Raw genomic sequence first — 17571 nt, forward strand, 5'->3', positions numbered from 1 at the left:
ATATATAATATATAAACACGGAGTTGCTATCTTCATTAAGCAATTGTGTGGCCAATTGTTTGAGTTAATTCTAATATTTTCTCACAGTTCTGAGACCTTAGTTTAGCGGAGGGATTTATTGAAAACAATCTCTACAAGGTAGAAGTAAGTTCTGGGTACGTCGTACCCTCTCAAAACAAGTACCACTCGTGAAATTACACTGAATATATTGTGTTATACAAATGTATTGGCACTGTGAAAAGAAAGACTTGGAAGGTAGAGTTATTTGAAGTTAGGATCAAACAAAACAATCACGACCAGAAAAAAATGATTATGATTTATGAGTATCAAACATTAATACTACTGACAAATATAAGAAACTAGATGGTTTTTACTCTTTTAACTTCCAACACAAATATTTCTCAAGTTTCAGATCTCTCAAAATATTTGATGCGTTTCTACAAATATACTGAATCCCTCAAACATTCGATTCATTTTTATATATATACTGAATGAATATCACGCGCGTGTTATTTAAAGGAACACATGTAAATGTAGGAACGACAAGGAGGAGGAAATGCAACATCAAGCTGCTTTGTCAAATCAATTAGGTGAGTAATGACATACTACAAAAATGTACAGCAACTTTAATGGCAACAAGCTGCTCTGCAATCTTCATTCACACTAATCTACTTCAGAGAAAATTACGCAGTTAAAGGCATGCATTCGTTACATGTTTTGGACAATAATCAATCATTCATCCTCCCTCATCTTAGATACTCTCCGGAAATGCACCAAGTTCTTGTATATGCTTTCCAATTGGGTTGAGGAACCACAACTGTGCTTCTATTCTGAGCAACTCCAACAGAATTTCCCCTGAAAAAGAGGATAAATCATCACAAGTTTAGCAGAGAGGAGTACATAGAGCCTGCCTTTGCAGCACATCTAAGGGTCGCGATAGTTGTCCCTTACTATTTTGGAGTTTATCAATGCATTGTTTTCTATATAAGAATATAAGTGCAAGGGCACTAACCTTGGATCAAATAGATCATACACCTACAACCCTTTCGCAGACTGAGTTCAAGTCTGAAGCTTTCTTGATACTGCACCCAGAAACAGTATTACTATCAAGAACTTGAATTACAGAAAAAAAAAAATCATATACTCCACCAAAAGAAGCCATGCAAAGTAACATTCTCCAAAAGTTTATGCAACCATATACGATAAAAAGCTATTCAAGTGAGCACATTCTCCAAAATTTATTGGTTTATGGTTGTCTCCTTAACAATCTTTGACGAAAATAATAGATGCTAGAAGCTAACGATAGCTTGATGACAATCAAGAAGAATTAAAACTAGAGAATTGTTAAAAGTACTTGGAATATTTTAAATGATTTTATTGTTGTTGAAAGTTCTGATTATATCAAAATGATTAGGAATCTCAAAGAGTAGGAAACTACCGATATTTCCTCTCAAAACTTTAAAAGGAGCCCTCTTGTACATTGTTAACCTACCAATCACCAAAATCATCTCTCATTTCTCTGTTCACAAGGAGCAATAACTAAAAGGTTTGTGCAAAACAGGTGCCAGGAAACAGCAGCACCTGTGTTAGTACCAAGCCGATTGAGCAACTATCAATGCAACAATATCATTAAGAGCAAAATTTCAACAATTTAAGATAAAGCTATTGTAGGAAAACAGTGTCCGAACTCACAAAATCACCTAAATACCAATGGCTATAGATTCTGTGGAGAAAATGTCATTGGAGACTGAACCTGCAACCCTCTAAAACAAAGGGAAAACATTCGACCACACCATACTCCCTACAACAACAAACCCAGTGTATTCCCACCTAGTGGAGTCTGGGGGGGTTAAGATGTACGCAGTCCATACCTCTACCTCTGATGAAGTAGAAAGGCTGTTTCCGATAGACCCCCGGCTCCCTACTCCCTAACATAGTAAAATCAAAACAAAATTCAGTACATGTTTTACATGATAGATACCTGTACAGAAGGTCTCCAGTAGGAGCAGACTTCTTATATAGCCAATCTGGAACTAGCCTCTCAAGAAGTTCTATCTGCCCTTCCACATCAGCTACACAGACAAAATACATTAATACATATGAGTCAGGAAAAGTAAGAAAAGACTGGATACAGCTTTTGAGCATAAGCAAAGGTAAGAACAGAATGGATACAGCTAAGAACAGAATGGATACAGCTTTAGAGCATACTGTTCTCATCAATATCAAAGTCATTCACTATGATCTTGTGAACAAGTTCCATTTTAGTCATTGATTGACAGCCAACAGACTGAAAAATACGGTGAATTAGACGAACAAGATCCGATAAACCAAAGGATTCCTGCCGCGCTGCAGTTAAGTGACTTTGATAGATCTTCTCTTCCTTGCAAAAAGAGCAACTCCTTTCTTGAACCTACCCAAAAGATTCACAATTAATTTCATGGTAAACATATCAATAAAGCAAGCAAAAATGTGGAGGCAACAGTACAAGTTGCCTTTTCAGTTTTGAATATGCTAAGTAGACATAAGGCAATTTATCATACACCTGGATGATGTAATCCCATCTAACAAGATTCAAAGAGTCATGACAACATAACGAGTTGAACGAAAAAATTCTGCATACCCACAAGGTTTCAAAGCATAGATGTTTGAGTGTTTTCTGTAGAGAACCATGTGTGGGTTCTTCACGGTAGAATACTACCAGTACATCGGGTAAAGTTCCCCGAGTATCGATAAATTATTATTGAAAGAAAACCGATGTGACCACCATTAATAGTGTTTTCACTTTCTTGTCACAATGTGACCATTAATAGTGTTTTCACTTTCTTGTCACAATGTGATTCAACCATACACCTGCATGGTGGCAATCCCATTTAACCACAAGATTCGATGATTCCCAATAACATAATGAGATGAATGAACAAGTTCTGTGTACCCACGAGGTTCCAAAGTAAAGATGATTGGGTGTTTTCTGTAGAGAACCATGTGTGGGTGGGTTCTTCACTTTGGGATACCACTTCTACATCGCGGAAACTCCCTGAATATCAACAAATCATCATTGTATGAAAACTGATGTATCCACCATTCAATAGTGTTTTCACTTTCTTGTCATAAGGGGATAGTGTTTTCACTTGTCATCTTCTACTACTTTTCTCTAGTTGTTCTTGTATGTAACCCTTTTGAGCCATGGCATATCATTTGAGGGGAGGTGGTAATTTATTGAACAAGTACCACGGACTTGACTTCCGCCTATAATTGTTGTTTTTAAAAGAATTCCACCTAAATCGCTAAACCTTGCCCTTCTTTTCCTTGCACAAAATTATTAACTCTATGTTTACAACAGTTTTACTGCCAGACCTAAATAGTGCAGCAGATTCCCAATGGAATAGTTAAGGTGCACGCAAGTTAGCACAGACACCGCCGTTATAGAAGAAAAGAGAAACAAGAAAAGTCTTGTCACTTAAATTTTAAGATTGATGAATCCAAAGACAAAAAAGAAAATATTTTCCAAAATAATGCCTTTTACCAGCACACATGCATGTTAATCACTGCATGTCATCCAATTTCTAATTTCTAATTTCTAGCTGTTCTTCCTTTGATGAATCCAAAGACAAAAAAGAAAATATTTTCCAAAATAATGTCTTTTACCAGCACACATGCATGTTAATCACTGCATGTCTTCCAATTTCTAATTTCTAATTTATAGTTCTTCTTCCTTTGTAAGTTAACTTTATCACCTTTCTCTGAAAAGCTTGTAATTTTTGTTGAAGAACTTGGATAAACTGGTGTGCTTAAGGCAGATGGAAATGGATGGCCTAGTGTTTCTGCTTCTGTTGGAATTGAAAAGCCTAGTCTCCAAGGTTTACACCCACTTTATTGACCACTAGACCAAACCCTTAGGTGCACCACAAAATTCTTCTCCTAATAATACTAAATGCCAACCAAGAAACAGATGCCCAATTAGCATTTTATTTAGCTGCTTATACCAGAGAGAGCTGAAGGAGGAAATATCTTGACAGCAAAACTAACTACAGTAATAAAGTAAATTATTTTAAACTAGTTGAAGATAGTGGATCATCACTGTTTCAAAACTAAAAGACAACAAAGAAACACATGTAATCACAGCATAGGTTATTGAGTGCTCAAAATGAAATTACTCATTAACATCAGAAAGTTCTTCGTGACTTTTCTAAATGTAAAACATCTAAGAACTTCCCAGGTAATAAATGGTACCTCATTAGGGAAAACATCAGCATTAACATGATCTTCATTTGAAATAGTCTTCCTTTCCATGTTAAGCTCATGATGCTCTATGCTCCCCGAAATCAAATCTGAAGGCATCTCTGCACCAGGTAATGTAGAAAAATCTAGTGACCTTTTGACAGTTAGATTGAGAACAAGAGATTCTTGTTCTGTCATTTTCTTGTGCTTGTCTTCGGTAATTGGCACCGATCTCTTTGGTGTAGGTTGAGCAGGTGTTTCAAGCATTAATTCACTCTCAGACAGAATCTTCATAGGAGTTCTTTCATTTCCAACCAAACTACAAGCAGGTATAGGTTGGCACTCTTCGACATTGTTCTGGTTGATGGAAGATTTGGATGACTCAGGAGATGTCCTTTCAGAGTCAAGTTCCTGATTCAATGTAGAATCAGACTCATAAGGTGTGCCTGTAGACAAAGGTACCGAGAACTGATCTATTTTTGCTTCTGCAAAAGCTGATTCCCGAGAAAAGCGTGGACTGAAGGATGGACAGAGATGGGATGATGATAATGAGTTGGATTCATTAGAACTTGATATATCTATAGGCAAGTCTGCATTGCTAGTGAGGCAGCTTTGGTTAAACGGGTCAGGAAGTACAGCTTCAGGGATGTCACAATCCTGCTTCAATAGCAAAATGAAAATCTCGGAGTATATATATGATGGAATAAACTTCGCTGCACAAACAAAGATGTATATCTGTGTCTTGAACCCCAACGAATAGCAGGATATCACACATTCTAATCTTCAGAAACCAATTTAAAGAGCAAACTATTTCAAGAAAGAGTTAATAAGTTATAGCAAGACCAAAATCTGATCCACGGAATTATAATACATTACTCAGGATCAAGACGACTTAATCCATCCAAATAAATAAATCCTTTACAATAGCTCCTCACAAAATAGCCAATAAAGAACCTAACAAATCAGCAATTGAAGTAATGTGATATTGTGAGAAATATTTTTGAACAATTAGCTTAATCTGGTTATGAAACAGCAGAATTTTCACTCATTTGAGGAGAAAAATCTATGCACAAGGGGATAAAAAACAAGGAGGGTATTCTTCAATTAGATATAACTATTTACTGAAGCACCAGATTCTCATATCCAATTACTCGTGTCAAGACTAGTTTGAAGAATTCTTCCAGAAACAGTTAAGTACCAAAACTTAGTGTTATTACCTGAGCATGTTTATGGAGAAAATCCATAAGCCTGGATGCAAAAAGACTGCTGAGGGTCATAAACTTCGACTGTTCTAGGTGATCTTCCACAACATCAAAATGCAAGGTAACTTTAACATCTGGCTTCATGCACATGGTCTTCGCATCATGTACAAGTAATTTATCTATCTGAATAGCTTCAGGAACTATGTACTTTATCTGTGCGAGATGCCTGTGTATGAATTTTCTGACAAAAAGAAGTAGATGAATATAGACTTAATTGCTGAAATATGTTCCAACTATGGACTGAGAATGAAAATGATACCAATATACACTTGTATGATACATTTTATAGCTGCAGTTAGTGAACAGTAGAATTACTAGAGAATTGAAACTGATAACATTTGCAGCCCCATAAATCCAGATCAATGCTACCTCCTCAGTCCTAGACAAATTTGAACCCACTTTACCACCCTTCCAAATCTCAGTTTCATAATCCATAAATCCACAGGTTTCCAACAAAAGCAGGCTAAGTATCACTAAACAAAGTCTTGATACTTCACTTCATACAACTTCTATAAGGGAAAATTTGTAAAACTGACAAGCCAAACGGATCTCTGTAACCCACCACAATGCTTACTAAGCTACTTGCTGTTGGTAATAGAATAAAATCAGGCATCCCAATCTCATGGTTCACAGTCAACAAAACAACTGTTATATAGATAACCTAGTTCCTTTCAAAACCGCTATTTTCAGCAGATTAAAAGGCAAGTATTAGAGAACGGTATTAGGTGAAAACAAATTCACCTGGTTTTGAAACAAACGCCATTTATAGCTTCAAATTATTAAATTCTTTTTTCTCAATGCTTCAAGCCGTTAATCGAACATGGGGAATTCTGAAAGAAGAGATATGTACAAGAGCTAATATCATTCATGTAAACTAATTTTTTTATAACTGTGGCGTCCGGGCCAATGTGTGTGCACCTATCATTCATGTAAATTATAAAATGTTTAACTCGCTCCAGGAAACTTATTGTTTTGATTTTCTCAAGAATGATAACCAGAAAGAGAGCTACCACTATCAAGAAACAATTGCAGATAGTCAAGCAAAAAGAGTAATGAGAAAATGAGGTTGGAAAACCCAGCTACCTTCCTGTCAGTACTTCAACCTGACTGGACACGTTCTGAAAAGTAGGTGACCGTTTTCGTAGACTCAGCAATCTCAATGAGGAAACCATGCGATCAAAGAACTCTGACAAGTTTCTGTATCTGAAAATCAATACATATTGTTAGAGTTAGAAACCATTACATGGATAGACTTGAAATCTAGTTTAATGAGGAGCAAACTTTTCAGGAAGCGCAGCAATATCTATTTCATGGGTAATGTGTGATTGCTCGTCCTTTTTCGCTGGTGTCAAAGATGAAAATTCTGTCGCAGCTCCAGCGGTCCCCATTTTCTCCAAAGGTAAAGGAGATAGAACACTTGACTTCTCTGTCCCAGGCATAAAGCTTTGATCTTTTACATCCAGAACTCCTTCTTCAGCAACTAAGTCGTCTATTTTCTCCATATTTTAATATAAAGAGCAGTACAGATCTGGAAGAAGAAACCTCGTGTTAGAAGCACCTTTACATTGGGACAAAAGTAATTCAACCAAATCATATAGGAGCCTACTGCCTTAATCTAATACAAGGACAATAAATAACACATTCACAACATGTAAAAGTGGAAGCATCCACTTAACTGAACTGAGAACAGAATAAAACTAATAGAAACATTTAGTAGAACAATTATTTTAGAGTTTTTTACACTATGAAGCTGATTGTCCAGAGATCAACTCCTGCAATCAAATAAAAGGCCTACTGGAGACAAATTTTCTTTGGAGTACTATCTAAATGAAGCCGATAGACTCCAACACATGGACGGAGTAAAGTATAATCAAGTCACAATTTACTTTAAAAGAGATGAAAGAAAAAGAGCAAACACAAACATAATTACGAAGACAAAGGGTAGATGTGAGTTACAATTTCACTAAACATCAATTACAACCAAAATCCCATGTCATGCTAGGGGAGCACGTTGGATGTAAGCTCATTTAGGCAATAGCAACCACAAGGATGTCCTATGTTAAACAAATTGGCCGCTTAGATAAATCAGGTGAACTTGAAAAACACAAAAGGTGTGTCCGGTATGGAGGAAAACATCTATTTTCTCGTATCCAGTTGGTTAACAATTTTGGAAAATATTTTTTTAAGGAAAATTCCTTGTCTTGAGCCGGAGGTCTATTGGAAACAGCCTTTCTACTTCTCCAGAGGTAGTGGTATGGACTGCGTACATCTTACCCCCCAGATCCCAGTATGTAGGAATACACTGGGTTTGTTGTTGTTGTTGTTGTTGTATTTTTTTAAGGAAAACAAGCTCCTTGAAAATAAGGACAGTGACTTCCTTAATGAAAGTAGGGAAAATATTTGGCACTATCTCCTCACAATCACCCAACCCATCACTACCCCCAAACCAGGGGTGGAGCTAACTTGGGTCAGGGGGTCCAAACCCCCTTGGCGGAAAATTATACTCTTTATACATGATTGAGATAATCTTTTATGTATATATAGTAGACATCGAACCACCTTCGGCAAGTTCATGTGTTTACTACTTTATATTTTGAACCCCTTAGTGAAAATTCCGGTTCCACCACTACCTCACCCCCTCCTCCATCCCCACTCGCCTCTCACCCCCTCCCCCTTCTCAAAACATCCAACCTCATAGTTTTGTGTTACATATATACAAATGCTTTTAGAATAATACTTTTCACTTGCATACCGAACACAAGAAAATAAGTAAGAAACCACTTATTTTCCAAGAAAATGTTTTTCCATGGAAAACGGTTTCCTCCATACCGGACACACATCCATAAAAAGAAAATAACTGCTACAGTTAAACAAAAAGTTATAGGCCCTCTTACTAAACCTCGGAGATTTCTTTCTTTTTTTTTTGGGGGGGGGGGGGGGGGGGATGGAGGAATTTGTAATTCTTTCTTTCTTTGGAGACATTGCATTTTTGGTGCTGCTAGCTCGAGCATTACAGTACGTGCAATCCAAAGTTACTTCCATCAACATTCTTAATATTTCTTCTCAACAGTTACTTAACAATTATTCCCAGCTACTGTAATATAAACAACTGAATTTCGAATTTATAAGTAAAATAAGCTTACTGTAAACTGTATAATCGAATAATAGTGGCAAAAAAATAAAATTAACCAAAAACGGTCGTAATAAGTATAAAAGTAAGTAATGGAGAAATCGTTACCTTCAAATCTACTTGGGGAATGTGAGATATTCTTTCAGCTACTGAATTTGTGGATCGCAAAAGCGATGATAGCAATTCAGCCAATCAATTGGAAACCCTAGTCGAGAATTTTATCCGTTGTGAGAGGAGGGAAAGAACTGTTGGACCTTTAATTCAAAAAGAGATATACCCGTTATATTCAATTTTGGGCCTGAAGGCCCATAAAACATTCTTTGCACTTGGGCCTCCCCATATCCAGGTTTCGGTAGGTTATCCAACGGGTCATTCGCACGAATGCCCCTACTTTTATTTTTTATTTTAGTGTGACCTTTAATTTTTTTCTCTTTAAATTATCGATTATTATTTTTGTTTTTGCATCTCATTTGATAAAGAATTGTGGGTCAAAATATCCTTAAATATGACCTAATTTCGCTAGACAAAAGTTTTGTCCAACATATATTATATAGTATCTATCTCATTTACAAGGCAGAAATTTAGAAATTTCTTGTCGTATTTAATAAAGATTTAGAGAATTTAATATTTATAGTCTGTATGAATAAGTTATGTCTTGTAAGATATATCTTGTACCTTGTTCCACAGAGATTAAGAGGACTTAGTCTCTATCAACAATAAGTTTGTAATGTTATGTCTCTTGTGAATTTTCTACAAAATTTTAGAAAATATTTGCCTTGTTCAACAAAAATTTGAAGCAATATAAGTTGGTATGAATAAGTTGGGTCTTATAAAGTGTACCTCGAAAAAAAATTATCAACGTATAATTTATGTCTTGCGATGTTTTTCTTTGAATATCAGATACTTTTAACTACATTTTTACTGCTTAACATATTAAAGGACAAAAATCTAAAACTATCCCATAGAAGCATTCTTGAGAATTCCCTTTAACTTTTGCCCTTCACCATTCTGATTGACAATAAAGGGACCGAAATATCTTTAACATTGAAAAAACAAAGAACCCCAAGGCAATTTTAAAAAAATAATAATAATAATATAACACAAGTTATATCTTACGAGGCATACCAAATTATGTTATTTAATTCGTAGAAACTCATGCTTTTGCAATCCATAAATTATGCCTTGCAATACATAATTTAATTTTCTACGGAACTTAAGACGGTAGGGACATAAATTAGGTTTCAAAATATTATATCTTAAGGGGGCGTTTGATGTGATGGATATAAGAAGATAGTCACGGAATAGATTTTTAGTATTCCTTAATCCCTTATTTGATCAGAATTTCAAATAACGTATCTTAGTATTAATATATTTTACTAAAATATGTTATCCTCGTCTCTAAATGGAATAATAATTTTGAGATAAGTTATTTTAAGATAAAATAGTTAAAATAACAGAAAATACTCCTAAACTCCTTTCGTTACATCACTAATATAAAAAGTAAAGAATATTTTCGTAATTAAATAACTTATTCTTAGAAATTACACAATGCATATTATTTATAATATAACAAATCAAACAATCAATAATAAATAATACTAGAATAGTTAATCACAACATAACTAATCACGATATAATTAATTTCAATATAATTAATCTTAACATAACTTAACTTCAAAATCAAACGACCCCTAAAAAGTTAATAATACAAGGCACAACTTACTTCCTACATATATATATACGTTCAATTTCAAAATTGATAAAGTCATGCTTTTAGAAATAAAAGAAATTCCCGCAAAACTTTTACTGAACAAAGCATGGCTTATTCCTATCGATTTCATCAGTAAATGGGGTTCACCCAATAATGGAAAAGAACCAATGTGTGTTTTTGCTTCTTTTAGGTTGTTCAATTGCTATGTCATGCACAACCATTTATTATATGACTTGTTTCAGTAAAATACGAGAGTTGTAATTTTAAAAATAAAGCCAATTGCCTGTTATTTTCTCTGTCCCAAATTGAGATGACACATTGATTAAGAAAAAAAAAATTAAAAATATATCTAGTTTACTATTGTATCCTTATTAAATGATATTTACATTTTAATTTGAAGAAAAAAATAATTAATGCAAAGGATAAAATATGGGGAAAAAATTGTCTTTTCTTGATTAATGAAAAAAAATAAGTAAAATGTAAAATCAAATTAAAAAATTTAAGACGTGTAATTTGAAACGGAGAGAGTATATAATAAGGGAAAGCAACATAATAATGGAAAAAGAATTTTATTCGATAATATATTTGATTTAGATTTTTATCAATAAAACGCTATAACATAGTTTATATTTAATTACAAAACATTCAAAATGTCATCTCCTTGAAGTTTAGCTCGTAAAACAACAATTGAACGACATGAATCCCACTTTTTTAAATCGTGAAATAACAATAATCTTTTTGAAAATTGAGAAATTCTCAATTGAAAAGGCACTTTATAGTTGACATTATAATTCTTCGTACGAATGTTTCACCAAATTTTACTATCATTATCATATTTTTTTTTTAAATATTGCTTTATTTTATTTCAATTGAAGCGAATATCTTTCAGAAAAACCTCTCTAACTTTAAATATGTTCTACCACTATATGAGATTTTATTAAATATGATGTTGCGGTAAATGTCGAATAAATTGAGACTTGACCCCCCCACCCCCCACCCCTGTCCTCCCGAAAAAAAAAAAAAAAATTCCTTATAATCAACGTCAATCAACTTAGAAAAAAATCTGAATCTGACATCAAAGAAAGGGTACTATCATTTTCTATTTAGTTTTTTTCCGCTCCGTTAAATCTTTGCAGTGTCCCCTCCTCAATTATTTTGATAGCGGCAAACTCACCAGGCCCCACCTAACAAATCACAGTGGGTCCCCCGCCGACCAACTTCCCTGCTCCTTCCACGTACACCTTACACGTGTCGAATACACCATCATGACGTCAGCATATTAAACAAAGCCAACCTTGATTTTGTTTCTAAATAATACTGTTTCTATCTAAATTAATTATGTGATTGCAAGAAAAATTGTATGTTTTCTGTTTATTTTAATTGTTGGAGGCGTGGGATGCAGGATACAATGGGACGTAGATAGACCGAAGAAATACCAGAGAATGATGATTAGACAGAATATAATACCATCTCCATTTACTTAGGACATAATCTTAATTAATAGGAAGCACAGGTTGCGATTACTTAGGCGAAAAGTTAGTCGAATAGTGTTAGACCATTAATAGTCTTTAATGTTATACTCTCTTAGTCTCAAATTTTTTAATTTGATTTTTTATTTTATTTATCCTTTTTTATTAATAAAGATGAGAAAGAAAAATCATGTTTTATTCTTTTCATTAATTACTTTTTTTCTTCAAATTAAAATATAAACATCATTTAATAGAAATAGTATGGTAAATTAATCATATTATTAATTATTTTTATTAATCAATGTGCCATCTCAATTTAAGACGAAGAAAGCAGTAGTTTAGAGCACCTCACCAGTCGTAATAGTAGCCAATTTTCGTAATTTTTGAACTTATGATATCTACCATCATTTATTATTTATTATGTTTCAAATTTCTTTAATTCATACTTTAAGTTTGCTTCATCTTAATCGAAAGTCTTTTGGAAACAACATCAACCTCTCTCTACTAAAAATAACGTGCATACATTCTATTCTATTCAGACCCACTTGAGAAAAAATATAAATATAAATAATGGAGCTGAATATAGAAGAAAGTGGTAATAATGGAGAAAGGAGGGAGGTTAAATGGGAGACACGCGGCAATGGAGTAGCGGCTGCTTGGCTTGAACAACACGTGATATTGCTTTTTATGGCCAAATCCCAAATTGCGTAAAGCTAGTTACTTTCCGTTGCCGTCTCTGCTTCACATGATAATATATTTTCTTCATATTTAATACGGAAAAGGGTCAGAAATACCCTTCAACTATTAGAAATGCCTCTAAAATACCTTCCATTTATCTTTGGGCTCTAAAATACCCTTTCATCCATCTATATGGCTCACAAATACCCTTCCAATTAACAGACATCTGATTTGGCTTTAATTTAACACATGGCAGCTCGTGATTGGTTTGAAATTTAATTAAGTAAAATCTAATTATTTTTAAAACTCAACTTAATTCCCACTTAAACTACCCACCCATCTACCCAACCCAATAACCCGACCCAAACATAACAACTAAAGGGAAACTAGATATTATTTTCTCAAAAAATCAATCCAATTTTAGGGTTTGTGCAAATATCATAGAGAACAGGTCGAGTCTGTATTCCGGTGACCTTAATAGTGGCGGACCAGTGCCAAAACGTGCGTCAAGCCTCCGCGAACCTAACCTAACAAAAATTTCCAAAAAATACTGTCTCAAACGCCGGGAATTTGCATTTGAACGCAGCGCCACCGTTTGCGATTTCCAGCAGTGACGGCGCCACCGCAGCTCACCGTCAAACGGGGAAAACTCAACACCAAACGGGGCACCTCCTTCAGGCGACCAAACAACAGCAAGAAGATTCAAAAAATACGGCGTCAATCGACGCCAATTTGAGATAAATGATTTCGCCGACGTTGACGATTTTCGGATGCGGAGCTCCAAATCCAATAATTTCAACACCAATCGAATCCAAATGAGGTCAGAAACACAAATTTCACAAAATCTCCTTCGATTTCCTCACAGAATATGTCCAATTTTTAAATTAGAGTTTCAAAACCTCAATTTCACGGCGGCGGAGCTCCGGCGACTGTAAATCAAAATTGGCCAGAAGATATGGTTCAGAATGTCTCAATAAATGTATCCCTTATGAATGTCAGGGCTGATTCATCACAGAACTCAATCAATTTGAATTCCGATGAATCAAAGTGTGTTAAAGCTGATGAAAATGCAATGATTTAGCTGAGGACCCTAAGGTAACTCTTCTTTTATCTCCTAAAAACATTCTTGGTGCTGAAAAATCTGTAGTTGAACCCCAAAAATTGATGTACTTTAAATTGATATTTTTGCTCTTTGTTCGGAGTTGAACCTTGATTCACTTCATTGATCACTAGACAATTATTTAAATTGATGTACGCAGTGTTAGTTTTAGTTTCTCGTTTAGTTTAGTTCTAGTTCTTTTCTATTTTAGTAATGAATTGGTGATATCGATAGCGTTTACTAATAACTGAGTTATTATCTACAGTGAGTACTCGTCACTTGAACATAATGTTAATATGACTCTAGTCAATAAGTGAAAATCATTATTGTTAAAAGAATATATGATAAGATGCCAATTCAATGTTTACTGTATGACACTTTGTTTAGAATCTGGTGGAGTAGAAGAAATTTAGAATTAGTAGGTAATTGGCACTTTGTTTACTGTTTGAACAATGATGGAATTCTTGAGGCACCATGAAATAATTTATTGACTGCTTCCGTTTATCTTTTTTTGCTAATATTTCTACATCTTATTGTATGTTTAAAGAAATAAAAAATCGATCTAGTTTGAGTTTGCAATGTAGTTCACACTTGTTCTTCAACTGCTCCTATTGTAGATATTTGTGGCAGACATTACTTACTTGTATGGGCATAAATAGACAGATTACTAACTGAGACTTTGAGGTACAACGGCTCTTCCCTAAGAAGCGTAAGAGCTGCGACTGTGATCCTGGGATTCATTTTTTGCTGCTGTGGTATACCATATTTGGATTGAAAGAAACAGTCGCAAATCTACCCAGGTGGCTAAGGATGCACTATTAGATTGAAAAAAATCATTTTACAATTACATATTGTGGAACAGATGGAGGAGCATACTAGAGAAACTCGATAATTTTCCCTATTTGTCGTTCTATAATTCCTGATATAAAATGACTCGGGCCTTTCTTAGAAGGTGCTGAGTTCATTTAGTCTCCTTTGATTACAGTTTTTCTTTTTCAGTTATTTTTGTGGGAACTAACTCTAGATTCCCATGAGTTATCATGTAAAATGCTATAATTAGTTAAATATGATTCAGTTTATAATTCAGTTTAGCTGGGAAAAAAATATGTGATCAACACAATATTTTAAACTCCATGCTTTCGAAATGACTTCTTACTTATTAGGATTGAGGGAGTAATTAAAGCCCAGCCATCACATAGAACCTGAATTTTGATTTAACAGACCATGGCATCACTGGCAAAAAATTATATAAGCAGACTCTCATTTTGCAGCAAAAAAATTAGCTAAGACAGCTGAGGTTACCACCTAGCACAAGCGCACCAAAAATCGCCTTAAGAAAATGAAGAACTAAATAATTAGAGACATACTATACAACAAAACGAAAAAAACTCATATCATATGCAGGCAGAAAAACAGAGGCAACGACATGGACTGAAGAACAAGCTTTGTAATTTCTTCACGTGCAATTTTACAACCCACGAACAAGGATATAGGAAAAAAAAACTCCTTTCAGACCTCATTTGTGGATTTCACTGGGTATGTTGTTGATGTTTAGCAATAGGACACCAGTCAACTTTGAGAATGACAGACAAAAAGACAACTTTCAGTAATATATCAGAAACAACATCCACGTATCAACTGCATCTACATATAAGTCTGCAGTAAAATAACATACCATCTTAAATAACTTGTTCCTTAATACAACTATTAAAAAGTCTAATTAGCAGCAAAAAGGTAACAAAATATGAAGTATAGCTGATTCATTTTTCTTTCTTGAACTCAAAATAACTTCTCCCCTATTTTTTTCACCCCTCATTGTCTTCAGTTTTCCTATTCCTTTTTCCTTTTCAACATTTAACTGATTTGAAGTCATGGCTGCGTTGCCTTTGTAAGACAACTTTTTTGATGAATACGACAAATTTTTAGGTATACTCGCACCATTTTCATATCCCTTGAAGCCAATCTTCCTAGTACTAGTTGGTCGATGCGGAACCTTTTTAGCTTCAAGCCTAGTCTTAGCTTCGGAGATTCTCTTAGGTTGCATAGTTGGTTGCTCATCCTCTTCAGATTCATCTCCATCTGTATCAACAACTGTAGTACTTAAAGGCACAACATGTAGCTCAGGTCCAACAGATTTGGTCTGTTGACTTGAAGAAGCAACACATCCAGGAGTAGGCATGAAGACATCAGATTCTTGGTTATCTCGGGGTGCTAACACTAGTACATCTTGAACTGGTTCTTTTGATTTGTTAAGCTAAAAAATTTGACAAAGTAGTTAAATAATTGATTAAGTAAAGTAATGCTAATATTAACCAAGTACAAAAAAATTACCTACCAAAGGACATTTCCTCTGATTATGGCCTTGTGCACCACAATGACCACATGTCATTTCCAGTCCCTTTCCTGAAGCTGACCATACCCCCCCCCCTCTTTCTAAATTCGGCCTTTTCCCTTGTCCTCTTAACCTTTGGTCTACCAACCATTTTTTGTATTTCAGGTGGCTCCATAGCATGAGCAGGATCAACTTTCTAGAATTGAGAACCTCTAACAGGCTGTATCTTATGCATGTACACCAACATGTAAGCTTCTTTTGAATACCACGAATTCACATGATTTTCTGGTTCTTGTTTGTCATGAATGTAAGCTTTAATGGCATGAGGACATGGTATGCCTGTCAAGTCCCATGTCCTACACGTGCACTTCTTCCTGCCAAGATGCACCACATGCGTATCTTCGCCCTCAGCCACCTCATATCCTTGGTCTCCATTAGATTTTACTTCACAACAATGTACAATCATATTGTAATCAGTATACAACTCCATGGCATATGGAATGAACTTTTTTTCCCAATTTCTCCCCTCCTCTTCAAGTTCTTTCAACCTTACCATAACCTATTTATACAAACAGTGAGACAATAAGCTTAACTGAAAAATAGTATGACAACAAACTTAATTGATAAAGTTTTGCTAAATTAAAAATAGTGAAAAAAAATTCTGAAAAAAAGTGAAAAACTCAGAAATTCAAATAATGAAAAAATAAAGAGTGGATTACCTTGGTTCTAATTTCTTCCAACATCTTGATTATAGGTTTTCCTCTTGCATTTAGAATCCATTTGTTGAATGATTCTCTAAAGTTCTTTTCACATGCAGAATTCCTGCAGATTGTGTCAAAATAAGCCCTACAACAATGTTGCGCAGAATACCACACCAAATCCTTGACAGCCTGTTTAGACAAAGCTTTTATGTCCTTTAATTGATCATGAAATTCTTCTTCATATGTGCTCTAAGCAGACCACCACAGTAGTTTCTTCATTTGTACACTTCTTCAAATCTTGCTCCAGTTTGCTTCTATGTGTCTTACACACCATCTATGATGTGCTTTGGGATAGACTTGACTAATAGCATTCAACAACCCCTATAACAATAAACATAAAAATAATTAATGTACTAGTTGCATAAAAATTCAACAAAAAAGCATAAATAAAAGTGTCAAACAATTACCTTCTGCATATCCGACATAAATGTCAATCCTTCACCGTCGGCTAAATCTAATGAACTTTGGAGCAACTCAGCAAACCATTTCCAGGTTCTACTTGTCTCTTTGTCCACCACTGCCCAAGCAAGGGGATAGAAGTGTTTCATTAAATCTTGGCCGAGTGCAACTAATAAAATTCTCTTGAATTTTTCTTTTAAAAATGTTCCATCTGACCTTACAAAAGGCCTCAAACCTGCTTTCCAACCATTTTTCAAAGCTTGAAAGCACACATACATTCTTAAGAACCTTCTTTTCCCCTGATTCAAAGCCTCTTTAGATATATTTATGATCACATCCGTACCAGGATTGCTCTTCCTCAATTCTTGGGCATAAGCCCCTAACTTATTAAATTCATCAATGTAGCTACCCTCCAATTTCTCTAATATAAGCCTCTTAACCCTTTTCATTGTAGAATAGCTAACATTCAGTTTAAACATATCACTCAAATGTTTTCTCATGATTGTCACCTT

General features: G+C 34.7%; 1 protein-coding gene across 1 annotated transcript; it reads right to left on the reverse strand.

The window, feature by feature from the left end:
- Window positions 1–549: 549 nt before the first annotated feature.
- Window positions 550–8875, reverse strand: LOC107862738 (CDT1-like protein a, chloroplastic). Its single transcript, XM_016708384.2, has 9 exons — window positions 8719–8875; window positions 6762–7008; window positions 6564–6683; window positions 5436–5661; window positions 4231–4875; window positions 2209–2410; window positions 1982–2072; window positions 1013–1082; window positions 550–855 (listed from the first exon to the last, which is right to left on the reverse strand). Exons 2-8 carry the CDS (start codon window positions 6980–6982, stop codon window positions 1028–1030), a joined length of 1560 nt encoding a protein of 519 aa, XP_016563870.2. The 5' UTR covers window positions 6983–7008; window positions 8719–8875; the 3' UTR covers window positions 550–855; window positions 1013–1027.
- Window positions 8876–17571: the final 8696 nt, after the last annotated feature.

The sequence above is a fragment of the Capsicum annuum genome, chromosome 3 (genome assembly GCF_002878395.1).
Source record: "Capsicum annuum cultivar UCD-10X-F1 chromosome 3, UCD10Xv1.1, whole genome shotgun sequence".
NCBI classification, from domain to species: Eukaryota; Viridiplantae; Streptophyta; class Magnoliopsida; order Solanales; family Solanaceae; genus Capsicum; species Capsicum annuum.

Excerpts from the sequence above, each read along its gene's own strand:
- LOC107862738 (XM_016708384.2), bottom strand. The coding sequence starts at position 6,982 with ATGGAGAAAATAGACGACTTAGTTGCTGAAGAAGGAGTTCTGGATGTA. Across the intron at positions 4,876-5,435 it reads TTCTCCATAAACATGCTCAG|GATTGTGACATCCCTGAAGC; the intron begins GTAATAACACTA and ends CTATTGAAGCAG. Across the intron at positions 1,083-1,981 it reads ACTGGAGACCTTCTGTACAG|TATCAAGAAAGCTTCAGACT; the intron begins GTATCTATCATG and ends TTCTGGGTGCAG.